This window comes from Mandrillus leucophaeus, unplaced genomic scaffold (genome assembly GCF_000951045.1).
Source record: "Mandrillus leucophaeus isolate KB7577 unplaced genomic scaffold, Mleu.le_1.0 Scaffold21, whole genome shotgun sequence".
In the NCBI taxonomy this organism is placed as follows: Eukaryota; Metazoa; Chordata; class Mammalia; order Primates; family Cercopithecidae; genus Mandrillus; species Mandrillus leucophaeus.
This window is the reverse complement of record NW_012102143.1, coordinates 7,262,366-7,276,067: the sequence shown is the minus strand read 5'-3', so window position 1 is coordinate 7,276,067 and position 13,702 is coordinate 7,262,366. Positions and strand designations below refer to the sequence as shown.

Sequence of the window (13,702 nt, the reverse complement as noted above, 5' to 3'; positions counted from 1 at the left end):
GCCGGGAGTTCCCTGGGCCGCTGGACTCCTCTGCTTGAAACGGCGCCGGCGTGGGGGCGTGTGCCGTTGGCCCTGTCTCAGGTGGAGGGCGGCCGAGCTGCGCGCAGGGTGCGCTCGTTTGAATTGCGCTGACACCGCGGGTTGGGGACTCGAACCCCCGTTTCGCAGCTCAGGAGCCTGAGGTCCGAAAGGTGAGGCGGCAGCGTGTGTAGGGCACCGAGTTGCTGAGTGACTGCGCGTGGGCTGCGGTTCCGTGGGCGATTCTCTTTTGGGAACCCTCCCTCCGCTCCCGTGGGGAAGGCCAAGGAAATCAGGGGTCAGCGCAGCCGGCCCTGGGATCTGGAGGCCCCTCGGGGAGCTGACTGCCTCCTCTGAGGCCACAGGGCCAAGTCCTGGGCTGGGGAAGGGCCGTGGAAGGGCGCTGATCTAGGAGCTTTTCCTGGACACCCACGGGTCTCCTGGAATGGGTGATCAGAGGGACAAGGAAGTCCCTGTGCCAAGCCAGGCCTGGGAACCTGAGGGCAAGGAGACTGCCTGATGTTCGCCCCTTTGCCTCCCCTGGACCACCCTGTATTAATTCCCTCTCCCCGGACTGGATAGAAAGGAATGGGGGTGTCCACTCTTTGGTGCAGCAGTCGCACCTACCTTCTGGGATGTACTTTGGCTGCCAAGTCCCAGACATAGACCAGGAGGTGGGAGGTGGCCTGCTTCCCCCTTCAGGAAGGCCAGGGTAAGGGATGACGAGTTGGTTGCCAGGGTTTCTGTAACCTACACAGAAGGAACCCGTTTGGAAAGCTGATTCATACAGAACAACAGAGCCAGAAGGCACCCTGAAATCACCCAGAGTAACCCCTCAGCCTGACAGATGAGCAAACTGAGGCCCAGGCCCAGGCTGTCTGCAGGATCTTCCCATCGCCCTGGGGCAGGATGAGCTTCAGAGGTTCAGTGAAGGCCTCAACTTGGGTGCTGAATCCTGGGTGGGCTGTAATTTGGGAAGAGGGGCCTTAAGTCCGGGAAGTGTGTTAAGAACCCCACACCATGGCCAGAGCCCCACATGGACCCCTCTCACTTTTATATGGCACAGCAGGATCACTAGACTTCTTGGCTTCTGAGGGGAGATGCCAACTTCTACCCCGACCTGGGGCTTCTGGTCCCAGACTGGGTGTGCCTGAGAAGAAAACAGGACTCTACCTGAAGGCTTTATTTGGAAATTGAGTTTTAAAATACAAGGTGAATTGAGTTTTGTGTGCTATATGACTATAATGAAGAAAGGGACTCCGTTGTTTTTTTTAAGTGGAAGCTGTGTGGTGTGCCAGCGTGGGGATGGTACCGTGGGTGTTTGCAGTTATCTGTCACTGTCGCCTTGGTGTGATTCATTGGTATAGAACTAACGCAGCCCTGGCTTTCTGTGGAGACTGGAGTGCCAGGTGGGAAGGGGGAGCCCTGCGTCAGCCAGCTGGCTGCTGCTGGGAGCCTTGGCTCCCAGTCTGGGCCTCAGTTTCATTTGTTCGGAGGGACTCAGATTGGGCAGTCTCAGAGGTCTAATTTAATTCCCAGGTTTTTGGTTTTCTGTTACCCTACAGTTGATTTTTCCCAGGTTTCTCACAGGAGACAGAGGCTTCTGATATGCTCTTGCCTTTGGGCCAGGTAATGTTCCCCTGTGAGCCACATCTGCAGTGCTTACAAGGAACAAGGAAAGATTCCTCTCCTGTGCACTATTTCTCATACACACTGAGCTTTCTCAAAAATACTGGTCGTCACACTGCTGTTTTTAAGCCATGATGTAACTTCACCAGGACTCAGCAAACCACGACTCTGTCAGGTCATTGAACAGCTGGCAGGGCCACTTGGCGTTTAGTCAGAAGAAAGACAGGCTCTGGGTGTGCTTTTACCTTTTGAAAACTACTCTGGCAAAGTGAGCTAGAAACACACAATTCCATAAGCTTGGCAGAGACTGTCCCCACACTTCTGGAAAGCTGGCCAACCTTCAAAACCAAGGGAGAATCAGACAGTCTAGAGGGGGCCTCTGATGGGCCCCTCCCCAAGCCCGCGCACTCTCCCCTAGGGACCAGGCCCTCCTTTCAACTCATTATGCTTATCGTGTACACATTTGTAACAAGTTTGTTACCATATTTCCAAGTCTAGAGCAAATTAGAAGCAGTAAATGAACAGCAGTGACGGGTGACAGGAGTCAAGGCCACTTGGTTTTCAGAGGCTGGTAGTTCCCAAGACAGAGTGGGCTGCTGTGCTGATCCCTCACCGGCCTCGAAGGGTTCCTCGTGCTCTTCCTGGGGTGACATAGAGGAATCAGAATCTGCTCTTTAAGAAACCAGGTGCAGGAGGAGCAGATGCCTCAGCTTCCCGCAATTCAGAGTAGCTCAGCCCCTGACCACTGGAGCTAGGAGGCTGACACTTTTGCCTTTCTTATTGCTGTAAAGTCTTGTAGTTCTAAAAATGTAAGGATTTAAAAGTCTGAATTGAGAGCATTAAAGGTGTCCTGGTGAGGCCAAGAGAATGCCTCCCTGGTGCACCTCCTTCCCTCCATATTTGGACGGCTGCGGTCACATTTTCCTCAGTTACCCAACCGTTGCCATGGAGAGCGCGGCTGTTTATTTAGCAGGACAAACATTTTCTCAGGATTACAGCAGGCTGGCCTCAGGGAGTTGGCTCCTACCAGGAAGTAGAAAACGTTATAATATTTGGGGTTGTAAAATCCTGCAGCACTTGCAGAGACAGTACATGCTGTATGATCCTTATTATGTAAAGTTCAAAAGCAGGCAGAATTCACTAGGCTGCGAGAAGCCAAGCTAGTGGGTCCCCGTGGGGTAGACGGTGGCTGGGAGGGCCACAAGGAGCCTCTGGGGGGCTGGCAGTGTCCTGCGTCTGGTGACATGTGACATGGGTATGTTGTTTGTGGATATACATCAAGCTGTGACCTCATGAGGTGGGACTTCTCTGGTAACTGAACACTGATTTCTGATTTCCACAAAAAAATGCTTTTCCGCCTTAGGGTGTGAGGGTATGGAGTACAGTAAGACTTCACCAGTCCTGGCAGTGGCAGTGGAAGCTGGAACTGGGTCCCAGGCTGTGCTTTCATTCCTAATTTTTAAACACTATTATGGAAAGTATGAATATCTATGAAAGTAGGGAGGATAGAGTAACGAACCCCTGTGACCCCACCAGCCAGTAGTTTCTGCTCCTGGCCCCTCTCCTTCCCCACCCCCACCGGCTGCTTTTCTTCCTGATCCCAGGCTCTCCATTCTTGTTGTGGACTGTACTTTCTGAATGGTGCTCTGTCAGGTTGAGGCAACCCAGCTACCACAAATATGGCCAAGTGACCTGGTCAGGGGTCCGAGCTTAACCTGTTTCCTTGAGTCTGACTGTTCTTGTGGGCAGAGCCAGTGCACAGACACGTGAAGGGGGCCTCAAGGGCAGGTTCACGCCCAGAGGCTCATGTTGGCTTCTGGCAGCCCCTTTTCCACCAGGCTGTCATTTTCCGTCCTGGGCTTTGGCACCCAGAGCAAATAAGTGCTTGCCCGCCCTTCCTCCCCCTACCTGCCACAAGGTAGAAACAGGTTTCCTAGGAGCTCACCAGGGACAGCTGGTCCAGCCAGCTCTGGGTACACATCTGTGGAAGGCAGGAGGCAAAGTCCACTTTGACAGGGGTGTTGGTTTTGCCACCTTCTCAAAACGAGGCTAGTGTATTAGAGCTGCCAGGGCTGAGAGACGCGTTTTCTGGAATGACGAAGTTTCTGATGATTTGGCTTTCACATTTCTGCCAAGCTTACTCTGTCCTCTTTGCAAAAATACTTATTTTCCACTTAAGGTAATGTCGGGGCACTAGTGGGTCGTATTCAGACAGGCTCACAGGGGCTGGACTTGGGTGAAAACCAGGAGCTAAGTGCAAAATAGTGAAAACCAGGAGAGCTACGTGCAAAGCGCCCAGGGCCCAGACAGCACGGTGGCTTCAGATACCTGATGCTCCTCCAAGGACTGCCTGGGCTGGGGGTGGCACTGAGTTCTTAGTCCTTTAAATACAAGAATACAAGCCAGAGACAGCTACTGTGACAATTCACTCTCTGTCTTTTAAAATTACTTTTGTTACCCTTCTGTTTTTCTTTTCTTTTCTTTCTTTCTTCTTTTTTTTTTGAGATGGAGTCTTGCTGTGTCGTCCAGGCTGGAGTGCAGTGGTGCAATCTTGGCTTACTGCAGCCTCCATCTCCCAGGTTCAAGCAGTTCTCCTGTCGCAGCCTCCCAAGTAGCTGGGACTTACAGGCACACACCATGACGCCCGGCTAATTTTTGTATTTTTAGTAGAGACGGGGTTTCACCATTTTGGTCTGGCTGGTCATAAACTCCTTACCTCAGGTAATCCACTGCCTCGGCCTCCCAAAGTGCTGCGATTACAGGCGTGAGCCACCGCGCCCAGCCCCCTGTCTGTTTTTCTGTAGTGATTAGCAGTGATAATACAAGCTAATATTACAGTCCAGATACCTTGCATGGATTGTGTCATTTAACCCTTCTAACAACCAGTAGGAGGCAGAAACTACTGTTGTCCCCATCTCACGAATGAGGACACAAGGCACAGAGAGGTTAAGGAACTTGTCCGAGATCACACACTTAGGAAGTGGTGAAACCCAGCTGAAACCCAGGCCATCCAGGACCTGTCCCCTTAGCCACTCTGCTGCTACCTCTGATCACCTTAATGACTCACTCAGAGCATAAAGGACCAGCTGCTTGTCTGGGGGAGGGCTGTGGGGATGAGATGGGTGGTGTCCAGGATGTTGGGGGGGGTCAGGAGTGACAGAATGCCCTTAGTACCCTGGACAGCCTCTTGGCAGCTCCACTGAACCATGGCAAGAGCGCCCTGAGAGGTCTCCTTGTTTCCACCTTGCCTCAACCCTGCAACTCCATTGAAGTGTAAGTCACATCTTGTTGCACAGAACTCTGCACGGTTTCCTATGGGAGTCCTGACTCTGCCCCCGCAGGGCACTCCGTGATCTGGCCTTGCTGCCGCCCTCCTACCCCTGCCCGCTCTGCTCCAGCCTCGTGCACCATCCTCAGACAGGTCAGGTGCTCGCCTGCTCTAGGGCCTTTGTGTGTGCTATCCCCCTGCCTAGAATGTTCTTCCTTGTTCTTCCTCTGGTAGCCCACTCTCCACGCTCTCCAGCTCTGCCTTCAGGCTCTCTTGAGAACGGAGTCTGAGGTGAGCCCTTTACTGGGAATTGCAGTCCCAGGGTAGCAGTAGAAAAGGAAAAGGGAGGTGAGGAAGAAAAGTCTGGAAAGCACACACAAGATGACACCCTGCTGAGATGAGGCTCTGCCTTACAGAAACACACAGCTGGCTGCTCACCCTGTTGGGACCTCTTCAGAAAGCCTGTCCCAAAAAAGGAAGGAAGGAAAGAAAGACAACTTCAGAACGGTCCGTTTGAGGGAGAGACGGAGGCGGCATTTTCTGCCAGCGCCACCTTGCCTGCTGCCCAGCACGTGAGCTCTCCCTCCTGTCCAGCTGCCTCATCAGACCCTTTGGTGGCAGCCGGGACAGTGAGGGGCAGCAAGGACCCCCACAGTGGAGTGGCACGTTGTCTGAGTCCACACAGGGCAGGCAGAGACAGAGACACCCAGTCCCAGCCTCAGGTGTGAAGCCAGAAGGAGCTGCTGGAGCACGTGACTGCCAGCCTGAGAGAGCAAAGCCCGGGGACTCTGAGTCAGTTCACACATGAGGGCTCAAGTGCAAGGTCCTTGCCAAATGCCACCTACACCTGGGGCCACCCTCACTGAAATGTCACTCCCAGCCCCTCTATTCCCCCTTGCTAGTTGCCTGCTGTACTGTATATTCTACTTTCTTATTTATTGTCTGTTTCCCCCTAATGTAAGCTCCCTGAGGGCAGGAAAGATGTCTGCTCTGTTGTCTGCCCCAGTGCCAGGCCTCAGTGCTAAGCGAGTAAGGGCAAGTCAGTGGGAAACTGCTGGCACCAGGCGGGCCCTGCCTGAGTGCCATCTGTCCTTTTTATTGTTGTCGTTATTTATTGTTCTTGGACTTGTTCATCTATGTCTGAGACTCTCCCCACATCAGTGTTTCTGGCCTCCGTCCTTTTAGTGGGTGTATAGTATTCGGAGCATGGATGTCCCAGGTTTGTGTCTTCAACAGTACGTGCCAGGGCCTGGGGATCCAGTAGTGACCAACTCAAACCCCTACCCGCATGGAGCTTAGGTCCCAGAGGGGAGGCAGGCAGTAAACAGCCCGCCCCTCAGTGCTGGCAAGGAAAGCCCACAGAGCGGGAGTGCAGGGCACAGAGAAGGAGCTGGTGGGGAGGCAGTGTTGTTCATGCAGGCTGCCCAGGGCATCTACAGGAAGAGGGCTGTGGGCACGAGGGAGCAGCAAGTGCAGAGTCCCTGTGGTCAGAGCACACAGGGCTGGGGCCAAGGGGTGGGCAGTTAACAGGACATGCCCAGGAGATTGCAGGAGCTGGACTTGCAGAGCCTCTGGCCCTCATGCCCACTAGAGCTGTGCTCTGAGTAAGGGTCTGAGCACAGGCCAGGTGTAAGCTAAGCCCCTTCACCAGGATCGCTCTAGATGCTGTGTTGACCATAGCAGGGCCAGGTGGAGGCACGGGACCAGTTTGGAATTTGAGGCTGGCTCCTGGCCAGGATGATCATGGACAGGATGCGTAGCCTCCTTGTTGATGGTTCTTTCCAGATTTTTATATTCCATGCTCACACATCTCTGTGCACATAAATAAGCACTTATCTGCAATGGATTCCTGGAGGTGGGAAGAGTATGCAGATTATAAACGTTGCTGTGAACTCAAATTTTTCTCCAGAAATACCCTATTACTATACCACCATACTCAAGAGCCACTCCTCCACCTGACCAACGCTAGGGTGAGCAGTCCTGTTAATTTTTGGCAACCTGATGGGCATGATAACCTCATCCTTTGCATTTTCCTGATGCTAATGAGGTTGAGCCTGTCTCTACAAATTCACAAATCTTTGGTGTTTCTCTTTGTGGGAATGGCCTAGGCAGTCTTCGTGCTTAGTCTCTCTCTTCCCAAAAGGTATTACCATTCATCTTTCATTGAATTTGCTAGAACTGCCATAAAATGTAAACAAACAAAGACAGGAGTAATAGACTTGCTTATTTTGTTCCTGACTTTAAGTGGAATGACGCTGGCATTTTGGGTTTTATATGACTCAGGATATTGATAAAACCAGCTATATAACCCACAATCAAGTATCCTGTAATTGAGATTTCCTCCCTTTGACCATAAGCTTTTCCTCTCAGAGCTATTAATATATATAGACAGCTGGGCACGGTGGCTCACGCCTATAATCCCAGCACTTTGGGAGGCCGAGGTGGGCAGATCATGAAATCAAGAGAGCGAGACCATCCTGGCCAGCATGGTGAAACCCCATCTCTACTAAAAATACAAAAATTAGCTGGGTGTGGTGGTGTGCGCCTGTAGTCCCAGCTACTCAGGAGGCTGAGGCAGGAGAATCGCTTGAACCCAGAGGCGGAGGTTGCCGTGAGCCAAGATTGCACCGCTGCACTCCAGCCTGTTGACAGAGCGAGACTCTCTCTCAAAAAAAACAAAAGTAGACATTGTCTTCTGGAAATTTAATATTGCTGAAGAGATATCCAAGACTAGTATGATTTTTTTTCATCATTTATGGGTAACTTGTTTGTTCTCTTTGAATGCTGATAGGATTTTCTTTACCCTTGGAGATACTGTTTGTCATCTAGATGCAGTTAGGCGTTGGACTCCTGTCTGTGATTGGCAGATCCAGCTCTGTCTTTGGCTCAGGATGGTTCTCTGTGTGTCTCGCTCATTATGGTTTCTGGTTTATTGTTCTCGTCTCTTTCAGAAAGAGCCGTAATCCACAGGTAAAACCCAGCCCTCCTCCGTCTCTCTTCCCTTCTCCTTTCCCTTTGCATTTTAAAAGTTTCTCATGCGTCTCCTCCCTATCACTGAAGCCATTTTCTTTTTATTGACTCTGAACTTTGTCCTTCCTGGTTTTCCATTCTAATGTGGCATTTTCATGTCAGACTGTGTGGCCTTATCGCATCCCTCATTACTTGTTTCATTGAGTCCATCACTTCTTGTATTTTTAGGATGAAAAGTAGATGCTGTCCTGATTTGCTGCTTCCTCTGTGGCATGAGGGTTGTGTTCAGTTGTCTTTGCTGTGTGTCTTTTCCACAGCCCCGTATTGGCTTTCTTCTGTTTATTAGTTTTTGAACAAGGCAAGGTCTAGTCAGCCCTGCTGTTCTCCAGACACTGATGTGGGTGGACTCTTCATGAGCCCTGCCTCTCACCAGGCTGTCCCGGAGTGGCTCACCCATGAACGGACTTGACCTGGGGAAGGGGGTGCTGAAGGCTGTCGTTGGAGCTTAGCCATTCAGTTCCTAGGGCCAGCTGTTGGAATCCGGCTCCCTGTGTGTGCGGCCCTCAGTATTGCTGGATGGTTTCGAGCCCTTTCTCAGAGTCGCCCTGTAGGGGAGGGCACCTGGGGGTGTTCAGTGGGTGAAGCGTGTCCAGGAGAACCTCTGTTTCCCACAGGATTTCTGTTCCGGTGTCCGTTCTTCTCCCACAGCTTCCTCACGAAACATCTTCCTGGTAGTAGAGCTCTTGACAGTCCAGCCTTGACCGTGGTTCAGGCCGTCTTCTTCCATGGCGGGGGATAGCAGGGATCTCAGCACTAGCCACTTCCTCAGGGGGATTTGGACTCCAGTGCACTCTTCATGCTCCTTCCATCTGAGCGACAAGCAGCAGGACGGATCTTCACTTTGTGGCGAATGATTGGGACTTCTAGGGCTGCTGAAAATAATCCCTCCCCCCAACCAATTGTATGATCCTTGGTCATTTCACGTGGGTTCTGGTGGGAAGGAGGTGGAAGGGGAGGCTCTCCCAGAGCTAGATGGGAATTGGAGCATAAGATGTTTCACAAGATTTGGGGTCTGGAATCTAGAAACCCTTCTCTCCCCTTGTTCCGCCTGCCCTGGGAAGGGCCAGACGGATGCCATGCAGAAGTGGCAGTGCCACACTGGACCAGAGTTGGGGCCGAGCACAGTGCAGTGGCAGGAAGCAGGAGGTCCCCGCGTAGCCAAGCCTGGTTGTAGGGTGGGGGTCCCATCTTCAGATGCCGGCAGGCCTGGAATCCAGGGCCGTCATCTGCTACTGTGTGGTCTGGGGTGAGCTACCCACCCCTGTTGGCACCTCTGTAGAACAGTCCCCTGCACACCATGTAGACAGTGATCCAGAGTTGCTGGGAAGGCTGTGTGTTGGGTGCTTAGCGTCATGTCTGTAGTCAGCAGCATCACCCCAGAGCCTCACAGCTGTGTTCGTTAAGCATGACCACTTGTGTCAAGCAGGGCCTTCATCTGGCTCTCTCCAGTGCCCTGCTTGAGTGGGTGCCTGCTTCCTGCTGGGACCCTGCTGAAAACGCTGTCGTGGGGATGGGGGGACATCACTAGGTGAAGAAGGGAGGACCCAGGATGGTATTTTGGCCTCCCACCTGCTAATCAGTCCCACCCCTCCCTACTGCCTGTCTCTGCTCACCCCCTCAGTTCGTGTCCAGGATGATCACTGGTCTGTCTTTTTTCAGCCATTCCACCCACCTACCCCAAAGTGCTGAGGTAAAGCTTCTGTCCAGCACAGCAGTGCGAGCCTGTCCAAATGCGAGCTGAGTTCCGTGGGCCTGGCACTCAGAGTGCCTCAGCAGCTCCCAACCATTCCTAGTAAATGTGAACCCACATTGTCCTGGTCCCTCCCCATCCCACTTGTACATGCCTGCGGGGCCTGGGACTCCCGAGCTGCTGGGAGGGCTCCACACCTGCCAGGCCCCTCTGCCCTCTTTAGCCAGCAAGCCCTGTCTGTCTCCATGTCTCCTGCTAGCCTTGGCTCCTCCTCCTGTAACTGTGCCGTGTGTAATGGCCAAGATTTCTGAACCCGGCTCCCCTACCCCACCATCATCTGGGGAAATTTGTAAAAGGCAGATCACCCATTCAGAGGGACTGTGTACTTCTCCCAGCACTCGACAGGCTGGGCGGTGACTGTCAGTGCTCTTGTTTTTTCCCAGCACTCCACAGGCCGGGCGGTGGCTGTCAGTGCTCTTGTCTGCCTTCTGATGAGGCCTCCAGCAGCTCTGTGTCGGGGGCTGAGGCTGCCTCATTCAACCCTCTTCCTAATCCATGGCAGATAGGAGCTCTGTCAATAAGAACAAATAAGTGATGTGATGAACTAATATGTGTGTGATTGATTGCAATGAAAGGGCAGTTTTGGCTGGGTGCGGCTAGCCACAGCTGGCCTGTAATCTCAACATTTTGGGAGGCTGAGGCGGGCAGATCGCTTGACTTCAGGAGTTTGAGACCAGTCTGGGCAACATGGCAAAACCCTGTCTCTACCAAAAATACAAAAAATTAGCCAGGCATGGTGGTGAGTGCCTGTGGTTCCAACTACCCTGGAGGCTGAGGTGGGAGGATCGCTTGAGCCCAGGCACTGCATTCCCTGTGCAAAGGAGTCAGACCTGTCTCCAAAAAAGAAAGAAAGAAAGAGAGAGAGAGACAGAGAGAAGAAAGAAAGAGACTGCAGTTTCATTAGTAACAGAAAGAGTCAAACGGGTGCTCTGCCTGACAGCATCCCTCTGTTTGCCAGCTTCATTCCAGAGCCCAACATGAATGGATACGCGGAATTTCCCCCCAGCCCCAGTAACCCCACCAAGGAGCCCATGGAGCCCCAGCCCAGCCAGGTCCCACTTCAGGAAGATGTGGACATGAGCAGTGGCTCAAGTGGACATGAGACCAACGAAAACTGCTCCACGGGGCGGGACTCGCAGGGCAGTGACTGTGACGACAGTGGGAAGGAGCTGGGGATGCTGGTGGAGCCACCGGATGCCCACCAGAGGTGAGTTCAGCCTCTGGCCAGATGGAGGCTGGGCAGGTTGTTTCCTCAGTGGCTCATTTCTGCTGTGATTTGATTGCTTTTGCAATCTTTAAATCATGATTATCAAGTTTTTCAAGATTTTTGAAAATGATTAAAATGTGCCAGTGTCTGTCCTTCCTTATAATGAGGCCCTGTTGATTTTGTAGATCCAGTTGCCAACAGACAGGTACTGGGTAGCGTAAGGAGATCTTGGGAGGTAGCAGTGGTGGGTAACCCAGCCAGCGGCTGCTTATACAACACTGGGCGGTTTATAGAAAAGGAACTGGTCCCTGTTGTCATGTGTTTCTGTGTCCTGGTACTTAGTTTTTCTCATGTCTGAAAGTTTTATGTTCCAGCTTTATCTTAACCTTGTATTTTTTAAAAGTTGTCTTACCATGGTGTTATCTAACCTGTTATCACTGGTAGGGTGGCAGGGGAAGATGTGTCTGGACCATACAGTTGTCTAAATTTTGCTTTTATTTCTTGTTTTCATAGTCCAGATGCCTTTAGCCTGATGATTACAAAATCTGAACACAACCCATCTACAAGTGGCTGCAGGTAAGGCCAATTAGAACTTCGTACACAGAGTTTTTAGAGAAATTGAAAGACTTCTTATTGGAGGTTAGTTTTTTGGGAGTGACATGGCTTTTTTTAAGCTCTGCTAAAACCCGTCTGTGTGGCTGTGTGAGTATGAACCCAGCCTTACCCTGGCCTTTCAGACAGTGACTGTGTCCCCTCGCCATCCAGAGCCCCCAGGATGTCACTCCAGCACCTGTAGCTTCTCCCAGCTCTACTCGAAACCGACTTTGCCTGAGTCTTGGGCATTTTCATCTAGAACATTCTTCACCCTTCTTAGGTGTTTGTAACAAACTTACCCTATGTCAATTTTCCTGTCACCTCTAGAGCAGAACCCGGCTCCTAGTCCAGGACCTGTGGGCACTTTGCATTGCCTGAGAAACCTTGATTTCCATCATTCCTTCTGCACCCTCTGTTCCGAACAGGCCCATCTTCATCAGCCCTGCTGTCCTGTCTCTCTAACATCTCTGTATCCTCAATTAATGTTTGAAGACCCTTCTCCACAATCCCCTTTTCTCTGTTCATGGCTCACTTTTATGTCCCAGGAAGTCACTGTGCTGTCCTCTGTAATCCCATCACTCAGTCCTTCTTTACCTGGGGCAGGGAAGGAGGGCACAACTCAGGGCACAGTCCACTGCACCAGACTGTGGGTCGGCCAGTATCCTTTCCTGAGCAAAGCCTAGCTCTAACCCTTGGCGGAAAAGAACACAGCTGGAGGGACTTCTCCAGCATTCAGTTGGGTTAGAGCGGTGATTCTTGACCAGGTACAATTTGTCTCCCAGCAAGAACCATCTGGCATTGTCTGTCGATAGCTCTGATTGTCATACTTGGCTGTGGTCTTCCTGGTCTATTGTGGGTGCGGCCAGGGATACTGCTAAATGTCCTGCAGAGCCCCACAAAGGACCATCCAGATCAAAACGTCTTTAGAGCCGAGGCTGAGAAAATGGACAAGAGGCACGTTTCTTCAGGAAAGGACACCTAGGAAGCTAACATTTGGCTGCCTCTTTCTTGAATCCTGCAGTAGCGACCAGTCTTCGAAAGTGGACACACACAAAGAACTGATAAAAACACTAAAGGAGCTGAAGGTTCACCTCCCTGCAGACAAGAAGGCCAAGGGCAAGGCTAGTACGCTGGCCACCCTGAAGTACGCCCTCAGGAGTGTGAAGCAGGTGAAAGGTACGTCGACCTCACACATCTGCTCCAAACCTATAGAAATATGTTTTAAATCCCCCCAAATTATAGCTCAGATTGTGTTGACTTTCTAAAACTCGAGGCTTATCACAGCTCACTGTAGCCTCGACTTCCGGGCTTAAGCGATTGTCCTGCCACAGCCTCCTGAGTAGCTGGGACCATAGGCATGTACCACCACGCCCAGCTAATTTTTGCATTTTTTGTGGAGATGGGGTCTCACTATGTTGCCCAGGCTGGTCTCGAACTCCTGGACCCAAGCAGTCCTCCCACTCCAGCCTGCCAAAGTTCTGGGATTACAGGTGTGAGCCACTGTGCCTGGCCTGGCCTTTTTCTTTACAGTGGAAACAACCAGCTCTGGAACTTTGAAGAATTCCTCAGCTGTGTTGGTCTGTTGTGACGAGCAGGCAGAGACCATCAGTGTGAGCCAGGGTGGGGAAGGAAGGTGCCCTGCAGAGCATCTTCACACCTCCTGCCAGCTGATGTGTGAGCACCTCCCGATTCCGTGGAGCTGTGCCTTTTCATGTGTTGCACACATGCACTGAGGGGCTGGTGGATCTTTTACATTAAAAACGTGCATAAAAGAAAAATCTGAAAGGCTTAAGGTGAAGCAGTAGCTGTATTCTATTATCAGTCGTTTCAAAGCACAGCGTACAGTTAGGACAAAGTTCTTCACTAGTAATCATGGGTATAAACTCATATTTCAAGCAGTCTTCATATTTTTAAATATTTCAGTAATTTTTCATCAGCAGTGAGCAGGTCATCAGCACTCACCTCTGGGGTCCCTTGAGCCAGGTGTAGAAGGGTTGCTCTGCCATGTGCTAGCTTGGACTTGCATTTTTGGGTGTTGTCTTTGGGTGTCCTATAAGTTTCTCTGCAGGCTCCTCCTTAATCCCATTGTCCATTTGGTGAGGGTTGATACAGACAGAACAAGGTGCCTCGGCTGCTCGTCATTGCTGGTCAGGTCTAAATATAAAATCTGGTGCCCCTGGGATGAGCACCCTGCCATGGAGGGCAC

The 13,702-nt window shown here is 51.6% G+C and overlaps 1 protein-coding gene across 1 annotated transcript in view; it reads left to right on the top strand.

The window, feature by feature from the left end:
- The window catches only part of PER2 (period circadian clock 2), a 58,280-nt gene that overhangs the window by 11,194 nt on the left and 33,384 nt on the right, over nt 1-13,702 (top strand). The window contains exons 3-5 of the mRNA XM_011980316.1: nt 10,654-10,902; nt 11,416-11,478; nt 12,518-12,672. Coding sequence (XP_011835706.1) covers nt 10,654-10,902; nt 11,416-11,478; nt 12,518-12,672 — 467 coding nt within the window. The remainder of the gene's footprint in view (nt 1-10,653; nt 10,903-11,415; nt 11,479-12,517; nt 12,673-13,702) is intronic.